General features: G+C 37.2%; 1 protein-coding gene across 1 annotated transcript in view; it reads right to left on the reverse strand.

The window, feature by feature from the left end:
* LRRC9 (leucine rich repeat containing 9) overlaps window positions 1-21170 on the reverse strand; it is a 111067-nt gene that overhangs the window by 9898 nt on the left and 79999 nt on the right. The window contains exons 27-28 of the mRNA XM_044918226.1: window positions 16326-16543; window positions 11425-11493 (exon numbers count right to left, since the gene is read on the reverse strand). Coding sequence (XP_044774161.1) covers window positions 11425-11493; window positions 16326-16543 — 287 coding nt within the window. The remainder of the gene's footprint in view (window positions 1-11424; window positions 11494-16325; window positions 16544-21170) is intronic.

Raw genomic sequence — 21170 nt, forward strand, 5'->3', positions numbered from 1 at the left:
GGTTGCACCGCCCCTTGCCAGGGGGCCAGGCTCAATGTAAGCTGCTCCGCATTGCTCTGTGTGGCTTTTGTTCCCTCTTGGCTTTCTGTGCCACTTTAGAGGATGAAAATAAAAATGGCAGAGCCCCATCTCTAGCATCAGAGCTGAAAGATCACAGCCCCCACTCTTCAGTGCACCCTCAGAGAAAAGCAGTCAATCACTTTTGTCTCCCTGGTTTCTGACCTCACTCTGTGGTCACCCAGCCTGTGACCAAGCGTTTTTTATCTCAGACATGTGGCCCCTTTTCGAGTCTCCAAGCCCTGCAGATTCCTGTCTTGCGCACCCTCACTGTTCCTTCTGAGGGAAGAAGGAGGGTTTAGCCAGGGTTGTGCCACTTGCAGGGCCTCTGCTTGGGGAGCTGTGGCCTAGTGGTATGCATACCCATGCCTCTCCTCCTGGGCGAAGGGGAGGGTCTCGCTGTGGTTCTGCAGCTTGCTGGGCCCCTGCTCACAGGGCAGTCACTGGATCCTGCCCCAGTTCACGGTTTATGGCAACCCCAAGCTAAAAGCCCACTCTGGGGCTTGCTAATTGAAGCCAGCTTACTTGCTCCAATGCTTGGAAACTCTGCAGCACTCAGGTACCCCCGTTCTTTCTGTGACCCCAGGGAGCCCCAGAACACACTGTCTCACCTACAATTCTGCCCCTCTGTGCCACCTGAGAGCCTTTCAGGCAGGGATGTCCCTCACTGGAGCAGACCTCTAAAAGTTCAGATTTTGTGCTCCACTGCTATATATTACTTTCTAGTAGCCGGCTTTTGGAGGTTCCCTCCACTCTGTGGTTTATCTTCCAATAAATCACCTCAGATTCACTTCTCTGCACCTCCTACCTTGCAAAAAGTGGTCGCTTTTCTATTTGTAGAGTTGCAGCAATTCTTTTCTTAGATCTCAGGTTGAATTCACAGATGTTCAGAATGATTTGATAGCTATCTAGCTGAATTCATGGGACCAGATGAAACTAGGGTGCCCTACTCCTCCACCACTTTCCTCCCTCTCTCGAATTTTTTTTTTAAATCAAGACTACCATTTAGAGGTTTAGTCTCTTTTTAGAGTATATAATACTGTTCATTAACTATAGGCAACCCAATTCATGAATAGGATTATGTTGTAAAAATTCACTTAGAAGTAATTACTTTGAAACTTATATGTTATTTTCCCATATGCACTATCCAATTTAACTCAGTACACATCTACTGAATTATATGATCCATCATTTTGTAGTTTGTCAGTCTACTCTAAAAAATATTTGTATGCATGCATAAGAAGGTGTATAAAGGGGCTTCTGGGTGGCTTAGTTGGTTAAGTGTCCAAGTTGATCTCAGCTCAGGTCTTGATGTCAGGGTTGTGAGTTCAAGCCCTATGTTGGAGCCTGCTTATAAAAAAAAAAAAAGAAAGAAAGAAAAAGAAAAGGTGTACAGAGTTAACATAGTAGGCCTGATGTTGTTATCTTTAGAAAGGTGTTGCAAGGATAGTGTTTAGCACTTGGATTTTGGAAGTGTTCCCACCATTCCTTAACTGATTAAAGGTAGTTCACTGCACTTACACAAAAGATATGATTTATGTTCAGTTTGCTTTTCTTCTGGGAGTCTAGAATTTTGGTATGTGATACGCATAGGGTACATATGTGAACAGCTTCCAACAAAATTCTTGAATGCTAAGTCTAATGGAATTCCCTAGGTAGAAACATAAACACATGTTGCTGCATTTTTGTTGCTGGGTGAAGAGTGGAGAGTGTGTATTGTGTGACCCCTCATGGGAGAGAAAGAGCATAAGGAAGCCTACATATCAATTCCTCCAGATTCTGCCTGTGTCTTTTTCCCTCATCACCTGGCTGTGTATCCTTACTATGTCATATCCTCAGTATGTCATTGTATCCCCCTATGTCATTGCAATAAATTTTAGCCATGAGTACAATTATATGCTAAGTCCCATGAGTCCTTCTAGTAAATCTCTGAATGTGGGGGTGATCTTGGGGATTGACAGCACAAAAAAACTATAGCACAGTTTGTGATCATGAAAAAAAGGAAAAAAAAAGAAACAAACTTTCATCAAAAGGGAATGAATAAACAATCTATTTTTAAATGTAGTATTAGATATACATTAATGGAGAGAGATCTCTAAGACATATAACGGAGTTAAAAATAATGGACTGCATTCTAGGCCAGAAAGAGAGCTTCATAAATACCGAAGAATATATAAATAGACTGTCTCCTCTGACTAAAATGCAGTAACAGAAATAATTGACAAAGAGATAACAAAAAACACCTCAAAAGTTTGAAATTCACACACACACACTCAGACAGACACCTCTCAATCATTAATGGATTAAAGAAGAAATCTTCTGGAGATTTTAAGAAATAAAGAACAGGAAAAACACTGCATATCAAAACTTTTAGGCAGTATTTTAAAACTTAAAATTTATTCAGTTAAAAGAAATATTAGAAATTAATGAGCTAGACGTCCTACTTAAGAATTTTTTAAAAATGTAAATTCCATTTTAACAATATTTGTTCTTCTAATCTATGAGCATGGGATGTCTTTCCATTTCTTTGTGTCCTCTTCAATTTCTTTCATCGGTGTTTTATAGTTTTCAGAGTACAGGTCTTTCACCTCTTTGGTTAGGTTTATTCCTAGGTATCTTACTGTTTTTGGTGCAATTGTAAATGGGATTTATTCCTTTATTTCTCTTTCTGCTGCTTCATTATTGGCATATAGAAATGAAACATTTCTGTATGTTGATTTTGTGTCATGTGACTTTACTGAATTCTTTTTATCAGTTCTAGCAGTTTTTTGGTGGAGTCTTTCAGGTTTTCTATATATAGTATCATGTCATCTGCAAATAGTGAAAGTTTTACTTCTTCCTCGCTGATTTGGCTGCCTTTTATTTTGTCTGACTGCTGTGGCTAGGACTTGCAGTATTATGTTGGATAAAAGCAGTAAGAGTGGACATCCCTATCTTTTTCCTGACCATAGAGGAAAAGCTCTCAATTTTTCCCCATTGAGATGATATTAGCTTTGGGTTTTCATAGATGGCCTTTAATATGTTCCCTCTAAACCTACTTTGTGGAGGGTTTTTTTTTTGTTTTTTTATCATGAATGGATGTTGTACTTTGTCAAATGATTTTTCTGAGTCTATTGAAATGATCATATGGTTCTTATCCTTTTTTTTTATTAATGTGATGCATTGTGAATATTGAACCATGCTTGCAACCCAGGAATAAATCCTACCTGATGGTGGTGAATGATTTTTTAAATGTATTGTTGGATTTCGTTTGCTAGTGTTTTGTTGAGGATTTTTGCATCTATGTTCATCAGAGATATTGGCCTGTAGTTCTCTTTTTTGTGGTGTATTCATCTGGTTTTGGTATCAGGGTAATGCTGGCCTCATAGAATGAATTTGGAGATTTTCTCTTCTATTTTTTTGGATCAGTTTGAGAAGAATAGGTAATAACTCTTCTTTAGATGTTTGGTAGAATTCACCTGTAAAGCCACTGGGTCTTGGGCTTTTGTTTGTTGGGAGCTTTTTGATTACTGATTCGATTTCTTCACTGGTTATTCATTTGTTCAAATTTTCAATTTCTTCCTGCTTCAGTTTTGGTAATTAATATGTTTCTAGAAATTTATCCATTTCTTCTAGATTGTCCAATTTCTTGGCATATAGTTTTTCATAATATTAGTTCTCTTATAATTGTATTTCTGTGGTGTTGGTTGTTATTTCTCCTCTTTCATTTGTGCTTTTATTTATTTGGGTCCTCTTTCTTTTCTGTTTGATAAGTCTGGCTAGAGGTTTATCAATTTTGTTAATTTTTTCAAATTACCAGCTCCTAATTTCATTAATATATTCTATTGGTTTTTTTAGTTTCTACATCATTTATTTCTCCTCTGATCTTTATTATTTCCTTCCTTTTACTGGCTTTATGCTTCATTCGTTGTTCTTTTTGTAACTCCTTCAGGTGTAAGGTTAGGTCGTTTATTTGAGATTTTTCTATCTTCTTGAGGTAGGCCTGTATTGTTATATACTTCCCTCTTAAAACTGCTTTTGCTGCATCCCAAATATTTTGGACTGTTGTGTTTTCATTTTCATTTGTTTCCATGTTTGTTTGTTTGTTTGTTTGTTTATTATTTCCTGGTTGACCCATTCATTGTGTAGTAGCATGTTATTTAACTTCCCATGTATTTGAGGTCTAGCCAGATTTTTTCTTGTGGTTGATTTCAGGTGTTTTTTTTTTTTAAAGATTTATTTATTTTAGAGAGAGAGCACAGAGGGAGGGGCAGAGGCAGAGGGAAAGAGAATCTTCCTGCAGACTCCCCGCTGAGTGCAGAGCCTGATGCAGGGCTCAATCCCAGGATCCTGAGATCATGACATGAGCTGAAATCAAGAGCCAGCCGCACAACCGACTGGGCCACCTAGGCGCCACTGACTTCAAGTTTCATAGTGCTGTGGTCAGAAAAGTTGCATGGTATAACTTTGATCTTCTTGAATTTGTTGAAGCCTGTTTTGTGGCCTAATATGTGATCTATCCTGGAGAATGTTCCATGCGCACTTCAAAAGAATGTGTATTCTGCTGTTTTAGGATGGAGTGTTCTGAATAGATCTGTTAGGTCCATCTGATCCAGTGTGTCATTCAAAGCCATTGTTTCCTTATTGATTTTCTTTTTTTTTTCCTTATTGATTTTGTTTAGATGATCTGTCCATTGATGTAAGTGGGGTGTTAAAGTCCCCTACTATTATTGTGTTATTATCAATTAGTCCCTTTATGTTTGTTTTTAATTGTTTTATGTACTTGGGTCTTCCCATGTTGGGTGCATAAATATTTACAATTGTTATATCTTCTTGTTTGATTGTCCCCTTTATTATTACATAGTGTCCTTCTTTGTCTCTTAAAATATCTATAGTACCCAAAGCAATATATACATTTAGTGCAATCCCTATCATAATACCAAGAGCATTTTTCACAGAAGCTAGAACAAACAATCCTAAAATTTGAATGGAACCACAAAAGACCCCGAATAGCCAAAGCATTCTTGAAAAAGAAAAGCAAAGCTAGAGGCATCACAATTCTGGACCTTAAGTTATATTACAAAGCTGTAGTAATCAAAACAGTATGGTATTGGCACAAAAAAAGACACATAGATCAATGGAACAGAATAGAAAACCCAGAAGTGAACCCACAATTATATGGTCAATTAATCTTCAACAAAGCAGGAAAGAATACCCTAAGGGAAAAAGACAGTCTCTTCAACAAATGGTATTGGGAAAACTGGACAACTGCATGCAAAAGAATGAAAACCACTTTCTTACACCATACACAAAAATAAATTCAAAATGGATTAAAGACCTAAATATGAGCACTGAAACAATAAAAATCCTAGAAGAGAACACAGGGCAGTAACTTCTTTGACATCAGCCATAGCAACTTCTTTCTAGATAGGTTTCCCGAGGCAAGGGAAAGAAAAGCAAAAATAAACTATTGGGACTACATTAAAATGAAAAGTTTCTGCACAGCAAAAGAAACAACCAACAAAAGTAAAAGACAACCTACTGAATGGGAGACAATATTTGCAAATGACATATCTGATAAAAGATTAGTATCCAGAATTTATAAAGAACTTATAAAACTCAACATCCAAAAATGAATAATCCAATTAAAAATGGGCAAAAGACACAAAGAGACCTCTTTCAAAGACGACATATAGACGGCCAACAGACACATGAAAAGATGCTCAACATCACACATCATCAGGGAAATGCAAATCAAAACTGCAATGCGATATCACCTCATACCTGGTTAAAATCAACAACACAAGAAACAACAGGTGTTGGCGAGGATGGGGAGAAAAGGGAATCCTCTTGCACTGTGGGTGGGAATGCAAGCTGGTGCATCTACTCTAGAAAACAGTAGTATGGATGTTCCTCAAAAAGTTAAAAATAGAACTACCCCACAATCCAGCAATCATACTACTAGGTATTTACCTAAAGAATACAAAAGCACTAATTCAAAGGCACACATGCACCCTAATGTTTACAGCAGCATTATGTACAATAGTCAAATTATGGAAACAGCCCAAGTGTCCACTGATTGATGAATGGATAAAGAAGATGTGTGTGTGTGTGTGTGTATGTGTGTATAAAATAGAATATTACTGAGTCATAAAAAAGAATGAAATCTTGCCATTTGCAATGACATGGATGGAGCTAGACAGTATAATGCAAAGTGAAATAAGTCAGAGGAAGACAAATACCATATGATTTTACTCATATTTGGAATTTAAGAAATGAAACAAAACAAACGAGCAAAGGGAAAAACAAGGGAGAGAGAGAAGCAAACCAAGAAACAGATTCTTAACTATAGAGAACAAACTGATGGTTATTACCAGAAGGGAAGTGGGTGGGGGGATGGGTTAAATAGGCAATGGGGAGGAAAGAGTACACTTGCTGTAATGAGCACTAGGTGATTCATGGAAGTGTTGAATCACTATATCGTACACCTGAAACTAATACTGTACTGTATGTTAAGGAACTGGAATTTAAGTAAAAACTTAAATAAGTAAAAGCTGAACCACAGAATCAGTATTATGCTAAAACTAATTTTAATAAATAATGTTAAAAATGTCAAAAAAAAGTAAATTCCAAGAAACTGAAAGAAGGAAATAATAAAGGGTGGGAATTATTAAAAAGAAACCAAATAAATTAACTACTTGATAAAACCCAAATATGGTTCTTTGAAGAGATTAATACAATAGACAAACATTTAGTAAGACTTATCAAGAATAAAAGAGAAAAAGGAAGAATCAACAAATTTAGGTATAAAAAAGATGACACACAAATATGGTAGAGATATTAAAAAATTCATGAGAGTATTATGATAGTAATACATTTAAAATTTATATAAAAAGGACAAATCTATAGAAAAATATAACTTCTCAATACTGACTTTTGAAGAAATAGAAAACATGATTAGATTTATAGCCATTAAATAATTTGAATAAGTAGTTTAACATCTAATTTCAAAAAATATTGAGCCCAGATTGTTTTAGAGATAAGATCTAATTATCTGGGCACCTGAGTTGCTCAGTGGGTTAAGCATCTTGCCTTCTGCTCAGGTCATGATCCCAGGGTCCTGGGATCAAGTCCTGCATTGGGCTCCCTGCTCAGCGGGGAGTCCGCTTCTCCCTCTACCTCTCCATCCTTCTTGTGCACTCTCTCTCAAATAAATTTTAAAATCTTAAAAAATAAGATCTAATTATCCTTCAAGGAACACATAAATTTTTTCCCATATAAACTAATTCATAGACTAGCAAGAGAGAGCTCCCAATTAATTTTATGAGGCAAGAACAGCCTTGATGAACTTAAAAGAATAGCATAAGATAATTATAGGACAATTTTACTTATTTCCATAAATACAGATATACTACATGAAATCTTAGCAAATTGAATTCAGCAAAGTGTAAAACATGACTAAATAGTATTCAACCCAGGATTAATGATTGTTTAACACTAGAGCAGGTTAAAGAGAAAAACTACATTGCCAATTAGTCAAAATCCAATGACTATTCATGATAAAAACAGGTAGTAAACTGAATTAGAAAGGAGCGTTCTTAAAATGTTGAAGGTTATCTATCCATAACCTATAGCAAACTCGTATCTAATAGTGACAATTTAGAAGTGTTTTTTTTGAAGTCAGTTACCTACTATCAGTGCTTCTATTCAACACTTTATTAGAGGTCCTAGTCAACACACTAAGAGAAGTAAAGGAAATGAAATACATAAGGATTGGAAAGAAATGAGTCATTATCGCAGATAATATGATAGTATACCGAGAAAATCCAACAAAATTTGTAATTCATTAGAACTTAAAAAAGAGTACAAGATTCCTGGAGAAAGAGTAATATGCAAAAATCAGAATTGCTATACTTCAGCAACAAACAATTAGAAACATGTAAACAGATATTGTTCAAAATAGCTATTAAAACAATGGAATAAATATCATTCTCAATGGGGACAAACTGAGAGCTTTCCCCCTAAGGTCAGGAAAGCGGCAGGGATGTCCACTATCACCACTGCTATTCAACATAGTATTGGAAGTCCTAGCCACAGCAATCAGACAACAAAAAGAAATAAAAGGCATCCAAATCGGCAAAGAAGAAGTCAAACTCTCACTCTTTGCAGATGATATGATACTTTATGTGGAAAACCCCAAAGACTCCACCCCAAAACTGCTAGAACTCATATAGGAATTCAGTCAAGTGGCAGGATATAAAATCAATGCACAGAAATCAGTGGCATTCCTATACACCAACAACAAGACAGAAGAAAGAGAAATTAAGGAGTCAATCCCATTTACAATTGCACCCAAAACCATAAGATACCTAGGAATAAATCTAACCAAAGAGACAAAGGATCTGTACTCAGAAAACTATAAAATACTCATGAAAGAAATTGAGGAAGACACAAAGAAATGGAAAAACGTTCCATGCTCATGGATTGGAAGAACAAATATTGTGAAGATGTCAATGCTATGTAGAGCAATCTACACATTCAATGCAATCCCCATCAAAATACCATCCACTTTTTTCAAAGAAATGGAAAAAATAATCCTAAAATTTATTTGGAACCAGAAAAGACCCCGCATAGCCAGAGGAATGTTGAAAAAGAAGGGCAAAGCTGGCGGCATCACAATTCCGGACTTCCAGCTCTATTACAAAGCTGTCGTCATCAAGACAGTATGGTACTGGCACAAAAACAGACACATAGATCAATGGAACAGAATAGAGAGCCCAGAAATGGACCCTCAACTCTATGGTCAACTCATCTTTTACAAAGCAGGAAAGAATGTCCAATGGAAAAAAGACAGTCTCTTTAACAAATGGTGTTGGGAAAATTGGATAGCCACATGCAGAAGAATGAAACTGGACCATTTCCTTACACCACACACAAAAATAGACTCCAAATGGTTGAAAGACCTCAATGTAAGACAGGAGTCCATCAAAATCCTAAAGGAGAGCACAGGCAGCAACCTCTTCAACCTCAGCCGAAGCAACTTCTTCCTAGAAACATCGCCAAAGGCAAGGGAAGCAAGGGCAAGAATGAACTATTGGGACTTCATCAAGATAAAAAGCTTTTGCAAAGCAAAGGAAACAGTCAACAAAACCAAAAGACAACCGACAGAATGGGAGAAGATATTTGCAAATGACATATCAGATAAAGGGCTAGTATCCAAAATCTATAAAGAACTCATCAAACTCAACACCCAAAGAACAAAGAATCCAATCAAGAAATGGGCAGAAGACATGAACAGACATTTTTCCAAAGAAGACATCCAAATGGCCAACAGACACATGAAAAAGTGCTCAATATCGCTCGGCATCAGGGAAATCCAAATCAAAACCTCAATGAGATACCACCTCACACCAGTCAGAATGGCTAAAATTAACAAGTCAGGAAACGACAGATGTTGGCGGGGATGCGGAGAAAGGGGAACCCTCCTAGACTGTTGGTGGGAATGCAAGCTGGTGCAGCCACTCTGGAAAACAGTATGGAGGTTCCTCAAAAAGTTGAAAATAGAGCTACCATATGATCCAGCAATTGCATTACTGGGTATTTACCCCAAAGATACAAAAGTAGGGATCCGAAAGGGTACATGCACCCCGATGTTTATAGCAGCAATGTCCACAATAGCCAAACTGTGGAAAGAGCCAAGATGTCCATCGACAGATGAATGGATAAAGAAGATGTGGTATATAAACACAATGGAATATTATGCAGCCATCAAAAGGAATGAGATCTTGCCATTTGCAATGATGTGGATGGAACTGGAGGGTATTATGTTGAGTGAAATAAGTCAAACAGAGAAAGACATGTATCATATGATCTCACTGATATGAGGAATTCTTAATCTCAGGAAACAAACTGAGGGTTGCTGGAGTGGGGGGTGGGGTGGGAAGGATGGGGTGACTGGGTGATAGACACTGGGGAGGGTATGTGCTCTGGTAAGCGCTGTGAATTGTGCAAGACTGTTGAATCTCAGATCTCTACCTCTGAAGCAAATAATGCAATATATGTTAAGAAAAAAAAAAAGAAGAAGAAGGTAGCAGGAGGGGAAGAATGAAGCAGGGGAAATCGGAGGGGTAGACGAACCATGAGAGATGATGGACTCTGAAAAACAAACTGAAGGTTCTAGAGGGGAGGGGGGTGGGAGGATGGGTTAGCCTGGTGGTGGGTATTGAGGAGGGCACATTCTGCATGGAGCACTGGGTGTTATGCACAAACAATGAATCATGGAACACTACATCTAAAACTAATGATGTAATGTATGGGGATTAACATAAGAATTAAAAAAAACAATGGAATAAATCAAACCAAGGTGATTAAAAACCTTTAGGAGAAAACTACAAATTTTATTGAAGAGCATAAAATAAATGTAGGGATGGATATTCATGCTTATGAATGGGAAACCCGAATACTACAAATATTAGGTGAGACTGCTTATTGTTATATCTTTCTTGGTGGAAATAGCTTTCTGATGTGGCACTACCGGGCTCTCTCAACCCCTTCACTCCTCTACTAGGAGCAGAGTGACTTAATTGATAAACTCAGGAGGATTAAACTGAGCATGTTTAGCTCCTGGCTTTCCTGTTTTGGGAGGGAACGTATTGCTACAGAAAGACCTGTCTTCCTCCAGAAGAAGCTCTCCTCCTATGTGGAAAGAATTCAGTTAAGTATTTCCTGTTACTGGGTGATCATGATTGCCTATTTCTGGGATCTGTTAGCAGCCCTATTTGCTTTCTCATGAAGCTAAGCAAAATATTTTCACCTCTCAATCTGCCACTGTCATATTTGTCAGTTTGTTCAGATGTTAGGTGACTGTGAAGGTGCTGCTTATTTGATCCCTCCAAAGCCTCCAAAAGGAAAAATAGCAGATTTCTCCCCAAATTAATTTATATATTTCTTGCAATTCCAAATAACATGTCAATAAGACTGTCACATAACTTCAAAAGCTGTTTTCCAAAACTCATAGGAAGTGTAAAGGGCCAACAACAGCTGAGACAGTGAAGAGAGAAAAAGAGGAGGAGAAGGAAGGGAAGGAATATTGGAGGTGATTTCTCTACCAAACACCAAGATTTAATATAAAACTTTAATAATTAACCTGTATAATATTGGTACAGGGATTGGTAGTCCAATGAATGCAATTTAGAACCCTGAAACAGATCCTCTTATATATAACAATGGCAGATTATATTATCATCAGTTGGAAGAGGGAAGTAGTCAATAAATTGTGCTTGGATAACTGTCTATACATATGCAAACAGATAAATTCTCACATATAAAAACTGATTATATACAACTGTAAGTAAATTAACTGATAAATTAGAAAAGTAACATACTCACTGGATTGCCATAAACCGTAAGCTCTCTGAGAGAAGAGATACCATCAAGTTTTTCCAGTTCTGCCATATCCTATTCAAAAGTTAATCAATAAATTACTGTTTGGTTAGATCCAATATTTTTAAATATACAGTGATTTGACACCAGTCAGAATGGCTAAAATTAACAAGTCAGGAAATGACAGATGTTGCCAGGGATGCGGAGAAAGGGGAACCCTCCTACACTGTTGGTGGAAATGCAAGCTGGTGCAGCCACTCTGGAAAACAGTATGGAGGTTCCTCAAAAAGTTGAAAATAGAGCTACCATAGAACCCAGCAATTGCACTACTGGGTATTTACCCCAAAGATACAAATGTAGTGATCCGAAGGGGTACATGCACCCTGATGTTTATAGCAGCAATGTCCACAATAGCCAAACTATGGAAAGAGCCAAGATGTCCAACAACAGATGAATGGATAAAGAAGATGTGATATATATATACAATGGAATATTATGCAGCCATCAAATGAATGAAATCTGCCATTTGCAACAACATGGATGGAACTGGAGGGTATTATGCTGAGCGAAATAAGTCAATCAGAGAAAGACAGGTATCATATGCTCTCACTGATATGAGGAATTCTTAATCTCAGGAAACAAACTGAGGGTCGCTGGAGTGGTGGGGGGTGGGAGGGATGGGGTGGCTGGGTGGTAGACACTGGGGAGGGTATGTGCTATGGTGAGTGCTGTGAATTGTATAAGACTGTTGAATCATGGACCTGTACCTCTGAAACAAATAATACATTATATGTTAAAAAAAAGAAGATAGTAGGAAGGGAAAAATGAAGGGGGGGCACTGGAGGGGGAGACGAACCATGAGAGACAAACTGAGGGTTCTAGAGGGGAGGGGGTGGGAGGATGGGTTAGCCTGGTGATGGTATTAAGGAGGGCACGTTCTGCATGGAGCACTGGGTGTTACACGCAAACAATGAATCATGGAACACTACATCAAAAAAAATTTTTGAATTTTGTTACTTTTGTAATTAAAACATTTTAAAAATAGTACTTGTTATCTTAAAAATATATATACACACTGATTTGAAGTAATCATATGGAAGTGTTGGATTATAGCTAGCTCATGACTGAATTCTCCAAAGTGAGCTTGAGTGACAAATTCTGTATTGTTGATTAAGGACAAATCTATGTACTATTGATTCCAAATGCATGATTGGTAAAGATGATATTCTAATAGGGGAAATAGGCCATATAGTAGCACTTGCAAGAAAAGACCAAATTTCTTCTCAGAAAAATTATGGTCTAGGGCTGAGATTATATTTGGTTAATTCTCCAGAGGATTGAACCAGAAATGTGGAAAAATGGTAAATCCAGTCTAAATAATTTTAAACACAACCTTAACCATAAAGGAATATGTGATATTGAGTGGACTACATCCTGATATATTTTCTGGGAGTATATATAGTTGAAAAACTATTTTTCTAGTTGAATGACTTGTCTTCACTACTGGATGGGGTTATTTATTATTACCTATTTAACACTAATGAAAGTTTGCAAATACACATTTAACTTTTGCAAAATTATTTTTTAAAATGCTATTTTTGACAAAATTTAGGTGACAAGCTCAACTTCAGTTTGCTGCTAGTTTATAGTAATAAAATAAAATTATTGATATGCTCCTGTTCTTATTTGGAATGACAAGTAGACATAGCCAATTCATCAACAACTACAAAAAAATTTAGACCTATTTTAGACCATTTGGAAGTGGAATTTGATTAAAACAGCTGATCTTTACAATTTTGATCTTAGAAATGTCATAAAGGAGGACTTTGGAAAAGCTCTGACAGTCAATTATCTGTAGAGATATTATGCATTTGACCCACAGGTAGTTCCTGTCTGTGGAACCAAAGCCTGAATGGAAAGCATAGAAAGGTGAAAAGTCTTTTCTCAATTATTTTCTCAAATTAAACAGAGTTTGGCAGTGTTCACTAGTGAAGTGTTTCTAATTAAAATGTTTGTTTTTCATGGGAGATGTTAACATGAGAAACAGTGTTAAATTTGTAGAGGATAATGCTGGTATAAAGAGATATCAAGAAAACGAATATGTTCATAATTGGGGAAGAGGGCTGATGACTTCCCATTTTTAATATAAGGTATTTTTTTTACAATGGAGTGTTGGACTTACTTTCTAATGGCTAAATTTGGCAAATTTTTAGGAATTTTGTGAGATGGTGTTTTAGCTTGAAATTGGCTGTGGTGGAAGAAATTATACCATGGAAATTGACAAATGCTATTGATTAGGACTTTTTTCCCCTGAAGAGTGAGCCATTAAACATTAACCAGCACACCAATAGTTGTTACCTTTTGAGTACATTTTCAGGATAATCACTTATGGCAATCATGATTAGTAATAGTTAGGCTTAGATTGGGGCCTTTCATTTAGGGCAAGAAATAGCAATGGACTATTTCCTGGAGTCATTTCCAGCCTCAGGTGATTACTGAGATGTTTTAAAGTAGGTACAGTTGTTTGATGCCAGATAGGGGGATCATTTAGACACAGGAACCAAATAGGACTGTAAAGCTGAATTAAAGAACTCACCTTTCAGTTGTTTCTGGGATTCTATCTGCAAAGGCAGGACTATAGGCAACAATTTTCCAAATCTACATTATGGGTCATGATGGCTAAGTGAAAAGCTTCACACTGGAATCTGTTGTCAAGGATATGCAGTTTATGAAAGATTTTAAGGTAGGTTAATGCAGGGCTGCATATATCTTCATTTGAAGTATTGTTTTCCTAATTTTTCTAAGCCTTTTCCCTCCTATTCTAGAGGTCTTTATCAACCCAAAGGTTATAATCTGATTGCCCATTGTGGAAATTAATGCTGGTGTCAGCCTACCCATGTTGGTATGAATCGAGAGAGAAAAAATCTCTCCCAAAAAGAAAATCTGAATAGAGAGTTAAGAATTTTGAAGAACATAATATTTTCAGTAGAATTAAACAGAATCTCCAACTCAACTTCTTATTCCTCTTAGTTAGTTTCCCAGCTAAATGTATGGTCATATTAAGGTACTGTAATATTAATAGTTAGAATAAGTTTGATGGTATAACAGTCAATCTAAATTCAAGGAGAAATACTACTTTGAGGATAAAAATAGACAATGGAGGGCTGATCATTAAATAATCAATACCCCTTCATTCCATGATGTATGTATAATTTCCCATGATTTATCATATAGGTTTTCTATTAGCTATGTTAAATTTTTATAAAAATAACCTTGACTAGGCATTATCCTGCTTAAGTTACTGGTGAGGAAGTTGTTACAACAGTGGATCTGCCATTCACTCTCTTCCTTTAGTGGGTTAGAAGGGTGGGGATGTGGGGCAGGGACACTCCTGAGGATAAGCAAGTTACCTGGTCTAATTTCTTTGTAATTATGCTGGTAAATAGCTGTGCTGTCAAACAGACCAGTGATATTTACTAGGAAAAAGGTCCTTATTTACGAAATACTCTTAGCAGGATGTCTCTGGTTAAGGACTGCTTATAGTAAATAAACCTACAACTATAGAATTATCAGGCATGGCTCCCTATAAAATATCACATATTTTATATAAAATGGAGGCATTTCATAAATGAAACACTCCCTTGTTATATGAGATCACTCACACAAAATCTCACTTGGAGATCTTATATTTTAATCTAAGCTAGAGAGTATACAGAAAGAAAGGACCTGAGAAGCCACAGGAATGTCCCAGACCCTGTGTATCCTTGAAATTATAGTAAAGCTTGATACTGGGTAAGATCTCCTATGCATGTTAAGTCTGATATGACAATCCTTTGTGTTAGCTCAGTTGCTATCACTGGAAAGATTTTCCATAGGATTGCAATTTTCCCAATTTAGATTTCCTCTGGATAAAGCTTTGTAAGAATCATTGCCAGTTTGGAAGGCTTTTCTCAGATGAATGTTGTTTGAATCCTGATAAATTAATTGTATGCCATTTTTCTCTGTATGTATATTTCCTAGTTGCTATGTGGGACAGTGCTCATGTCCCATCTAGCCTTGAACAGGCTTTTATATCACTCTAGAAAGGGCTTCCTGAACTCTAGTAGTAGAGCCACAAATACTGATTGCCTAATTAGTATGTACCAGGCACCAAGCTGTATTCTGATACAAATGTGGCAAGATATACTTGGTCTCTGCTCTTGGGTGGAAGTCCACATTCCATTTTGTCTTTGAGATTTGTCTTAGAGGTATGGATAGAAGTAGTAAAAATGGTAAGAGGAGGGCTAACAGATCATCACCAAAACACTGAGAGAAATGTTAGGGCTGTGTAAAGTTATGTATACATTTAACCCTCTTATCTGCATACTATATCAGGAGAGAGTCTGGGCAGGCTCAGTTCGGACAGTGCCTTATGGAAACAGGTTGAATTCTGAGCAGGTAAAACTAAAGCAGGACCTTATCTAAGGGAAGCCTTGAGTGGGTAGAGATGGAATATTAAAGCCAAGTCAAGGTCCATTATCAGGAACTGATTCAAATGTTAGGTAGACCAAGGACAAATGCCAAGTTTAAAGGTCCAGAGGAAGTCTGGGATTGAGATGCAGAAATAGCTTGGACCAAGAGCAGTCAAGAACAAGAGATTTCTTAGAGGGGACTGCTGAGAAGAGCTTAGAACATTTAGAGCTAACTTTTTTTTTAGCAGGTGTATGCATGTGGATTGGTTGGGTTTATAAGTCTAGAAGCAGAGTGGACATCTTTGCATCACAGACTATATGCCTCTGCTTCACAGAGTATTTACATGGCATATAAATAAGGTAACATGCCAGCAGAGTTTTCGTTGGTGTGTTTGGAATCTTTATGTTCAGAGGAGTTAAGTCTTGTAAATCTTTTAACAAACAAAATAATGTTACCTGGATTTTATTATATCCTAGGAAGAGTTTCTCTAGTTTTACCAAAGGTTGTAATTTGCTCAGCTCTCGTAGTCTGTTTTCTTCCAGGTGAAGTGCCAACAGAGAGCTTGGTTTGGCAAAGGCACTATCATTAAATGCTCTGATGCGGTTATGGTCCACTACCAATTCCTGAAGGACTACTAAATTGTCAAGCCCTTCAATTTGACTAATTTCATTCCCTGGAGAAACATAAGTCATGATATGTCAGGTGAGCCCAAACATTCTGAATAAAAGGTTACCTATCTTAAATATTTTTTATAAAATGCTTTTTTAAAAAGTAAAATATTAAAAAGAACATATTTCCAATGAGAAATAGAAATGTATTTATAGGAAGGTACCATCATTATCAAGTAATATTTGGTAAAATTTCTCCTTTATGTTTGAAAGACAAAGATATGAAGTATACAATGTATGGAATTGACCCAATCTGTCTGTTCAGTAATTGAGTGCTAAAAATAGTTGGTATTGACAAAAGTAGATGTATAGAAGTGCTGCAGAAGATATACTTCCTGAGTATATCTGATTATTCTAATAGGTATTCAAATACGTATATTTAAATCTTTATTAAAGTAAATGAATTGTGTTTTAAGTTGGAAGAATATACCTTAATAATGCTATTATTTCTTTCTCAACATATTTTTGCACAACCACATTAAAAAATTAAAAATGAATTAAGCACTCATTACATTCTTTGAAATCTCAGTCCTTTCTTTATAATCTATGATTTCTCTTTTTTAAATTTTATTTTATTATGTTATATTAATCACCATACATAATTAGTTTTTGATGTAGTGTTCCATGATTCATTGTTTGTGTATAACACCCAGTGCTCCATGCAGAACGTGCCCTCTTTAATACCCATCACCAGGCTAACCCATCCCCCCACCCCCCTTCCCTCTAGAACCCTCAGTTTGTTTCTCAGAGTCCATAGTCTCTCATGGTTCATCTCCCCTCAGCTTTCCCCCCTTCATTTTTCCATTCCTACTATCTTCTTCTTCTTTTTTTTTTAAAGATTTTATTTATTTATATGACAGAGAGAGACAGCGAGAACAGGAACACAAGCAGGGGGAGTGGGAGAGGGAGAAGCAGGCTTCCCGCTGAGCAGGGAGAGCCCGATGTGGGACTCGATCCCAGGACCCTGGGATCATGACCTGAGCCGAAGGCAGACACTTAACGACTGAGCCACCCAGGCGCCCTCTTTTTTTTTTTTTTTAACATATAATGTATTATTTGTTTCAGAGGTACAGGTCTGTGATTCAACAGTCTTACACAATTCACAGTGCTCACCATAGCACATACCCTCCCCAGTGTCTATCATCCAGCCATCCCATTCCTCCCATCCCCCTCCAGCAACCCTCAGTTTGTTTCCTGAGATTAAGAATTCCTCATATCAGTGAGAGCATATGATACCTGTCTTTCTCTGATTGACTTATTTCTCTCTATTGTAGCAGTCAATAGCTTTGTAAGTATTAATGATAATGATAATTAATGAGAAGAGGACGCTTGAGTTGGCAAAATGCTTTTATATGTGTTTTCTACTAGAGTCTCAAGATAGGACAGGGGAAATATTATCATTTTTAATAATCAGAAAACTGAGGTCAGGAATTAAGTGACTTGCACAAAGATATAAAAGTGGCAACACCAGGCCTAACGTAGACCTTTACATCTTAGGCTCAGTGTTGCTTCTACTATACCACACTATATTTCATTGACTATTCATCCTCCTTGTTTATTATGGGCTGAATTATGACCCCCCCAAAATTCATATGTTGAAGTCTTAACCCCTAGTACCTCAGAATGTGGCTGTATTTGGGGATAGGGTCTTAAAGAGGTAGCTATGGTTAAATGAGCTTTGGGGTGGGCTCTAATCCAGTATGACTGGTGTCCTTATAAGAAGATATTAGGACACAGATACATGTAGAGGGAAGATCATCTGAAGACACAGAGGCCATCTAATAAACCAAAAAGAGAGGGCTTCAGAACCAACCCTGCTGACATCTTGACCTTGGCCTTCTAGTCTCTAGAACTGTGAGGAAATAAATATGTTGTTTGAGCCATCCAGCTTGTGGTGTTTTGTTATGGCAGCCCTAGCAAACTAATATATGATTGAATGTGCATGCTGTGATCTTGAAATTCGTCTCCTTGAAACGTAACATATTTCATCAAATTTAAGACTAAAACAATTGTTAAGATATGTCAGTATTTTATGTATACTAAGAAAGGAAAAAAATTGGTTAGGTAGCATGCCTTTCCACAAGACATGCTATCAATTAATACATGCCAGATTTCAGATATGTTAAAAAAATAAGCGGGTATCTCAAAATTGGTGAACTATGGTAAATTTACCTTTTTTTGTTCTATTCTTATGGAGAAGTTTAAACATCACAACCTTCAATAAAATTGCTCACAGAAATAAATCACAGACTTTGAAACTTTACCAGAGCCTTGCTTGTAAATGAAAAAAGTTTTTTCAAGTCAGATTGAGAAAAGTGTCGCAGTTGTGTTAATATATTAACTTTCATGAAATTATGTCTTTAGACTATTGCTTTTTATATTTTAAAGCCAGTGGTATAAAAATTATACATAATAGTTTCAAGTGCTGAATGTCTGCCATAGCATATTTTTTGCCATACTCATTTTAGAATGTTCATTAAACATGTTTAAGAAAGAAAACTCCAAAGCAACTATGCTGAATGTGATTTCAGGAATGTTAGATTTCTTTCTTTCTTTTTTTTAAGATTTTATTTATTTATCTGACAGAGAGAGAAAGAGAGAGAGCACACTAGCAGGGGGAGCAGGAGAGGGAGAAGCAGGCTCCCCACTGAACAGGGAGCCCCGTGTGGGGCTTGATCCCAGGACTCTGGGATCATGACCGGAGCCCAAGGCAGACGCTTAACTGACTGAGCCACCCAGGCACCCCTACATTTCTTTAACTAGGAGCATTTACCATTGTTTGAAAAACACCCACTTAAGACTTAACTAAACAGTTAAATTTTAGATAGATTTGACCTCTAATCCTTAAGATTCTAACTTGCTTCCCTACAGCCTCACTCTGCCTTTCCCCAAGACTCCACTTTGCCCATCTTCTTGCAAATTTAACACAATAGGTGAAATGTAAGTTCATAAGCTCTCTCTTGTGGACCCTGGCATGGCCTCATCTTATCACTGCTTACATTTGTGTACTCTCCTACAGCCTTTGCTCTCAGGCCCTTTTAGATTGATCTCAGAATTATTTCCTCCTGTTTGGTCTTTAACCTAACTCACCTCTTTCTAAACCTCCAAATATATTCATAACCTCACTAGCCACCTTCTGACTTCTTACCTTCTTTTTAGGGACAAGCTCCTTGAGTATGCAACCTCTATCTGTTGCCTTTACTGCCTGACCAACCACTTCTCTCTACATTGTTTTCACTTTGAGTTTTGCTCTTCCCACATTTCCAAATCTGATTCTCTGACAGTTGCCAGCGATCTTCTTTTTGTTGAATCCAGTTTTCTTTAAAAAAATTCAACATTTTTTTTAAAGGTCTCATTCTTTCCATTATTTGACTTTGAGGCCATTCATCCTTTCTTTTTCTGACATTTAGAGTCTGCATTTCTTGGTTTTCTTTCAAAATTTCTTGTATGACTGCTTTGCTGGTTCTTTTTTCTCCAGCCTTCTTAATGCTGGGTCAGGGGCATAATGGGATGTGTGTATGGGGGTATGTCTCCACACCTCTTTTAGCCTTTCATTCTTTGTCTATGCTTATTTTCTAAGTAAGCACATACACTTACTGTCACCTCCTTTGGTATAATTCCAAAATATACATTTCTAGTACTAACCTTTGGTCTATTACTACCGCTTGAAAAAGTTTCCATTTTTACATCTCAAAATTGTCACAACACAAACTGACCATTCCCTATTGCAAATTAGCAACCTTTCCCAATGACTTTATCTAGGTTTAGTACCTCCTTTTGCCCAATCTCCTAATGAAATAATGAAAAACATCTTGAACTATTTTTCTTCTACTTATCTGTCTAATTAGTCACTAAGTCCTAATATTTCCTTCTTTTTTTTTTTAAGATTTTTTATTTATTCATTTGAGAGAGATAGAGAGAGAGCATGAGCAGGGAGAGAGGCAGAGGGAGAGGGAGAAGCAGGCTCTCCGCCGAGCCAGGAGCCCGATGTGGGGCTTGGTCCCAGGACCCCGGGATCATGACCTGAGCCGAAGGCAGACGCTTAACCATCTGAGCCACCCAGGCGCCCCTCCTTCTTTTAAAATGCATTTTGGAGTCACCTTTTACTCACCCTTCCCACTGACACCATTCTAGCCCAGACCCTTTTTATGTCATTTGTGTTGGATAGAAAATGGACCCCAAATAGCCAGAGGAATGTTGAAAAGCAAAGCAAAGCTGGTGGCATCACAATTCCGGACTTCAAGCTCTATTACAAAGCTGTCATCATCAAGACAGTATGGTACTGGCACAAAAACAGACACATAGATCAATGGAACAGAATAGAGAGCCGAGAAATGGACCCTCAACTCTATGGTCAACTCATCTTTGACAAAGCAGGAAAGAATGTCCAATGGAAAAAAGACAGTCTCTTCAACAAATGGTGTTGGGAAAACTGGACAACCACATGCAGAAGAATGAAACTGGACCATTTCCTTACACCACACACAAAAATAGACTCAAAATGGGTGAAAGACCTAAATGTGAGACAGGAATCCATCAAAATCCTTGAGGAGAACACAGGCAGCAACCTCTTTAACCTCAGCCACAGTGACTTTCCTAGACACATTGCCAAAGGCAAGGGAAGCAAGGGCA

This window comes from Neomonachus schauinslandi, chromosome 9 (genome assembly GCF_002201575.2).
Source record: "Neomonachus schauinslandi chromosome 9, ASM220157v2, whole genome shotgun sequence".
Taxonomy (NCBI): Eukaryota; Metazoa; Chordata; class Mammalia; order Carnivora; family Phocidae; genus Neomonachus; species Neomonachus schauinslandi.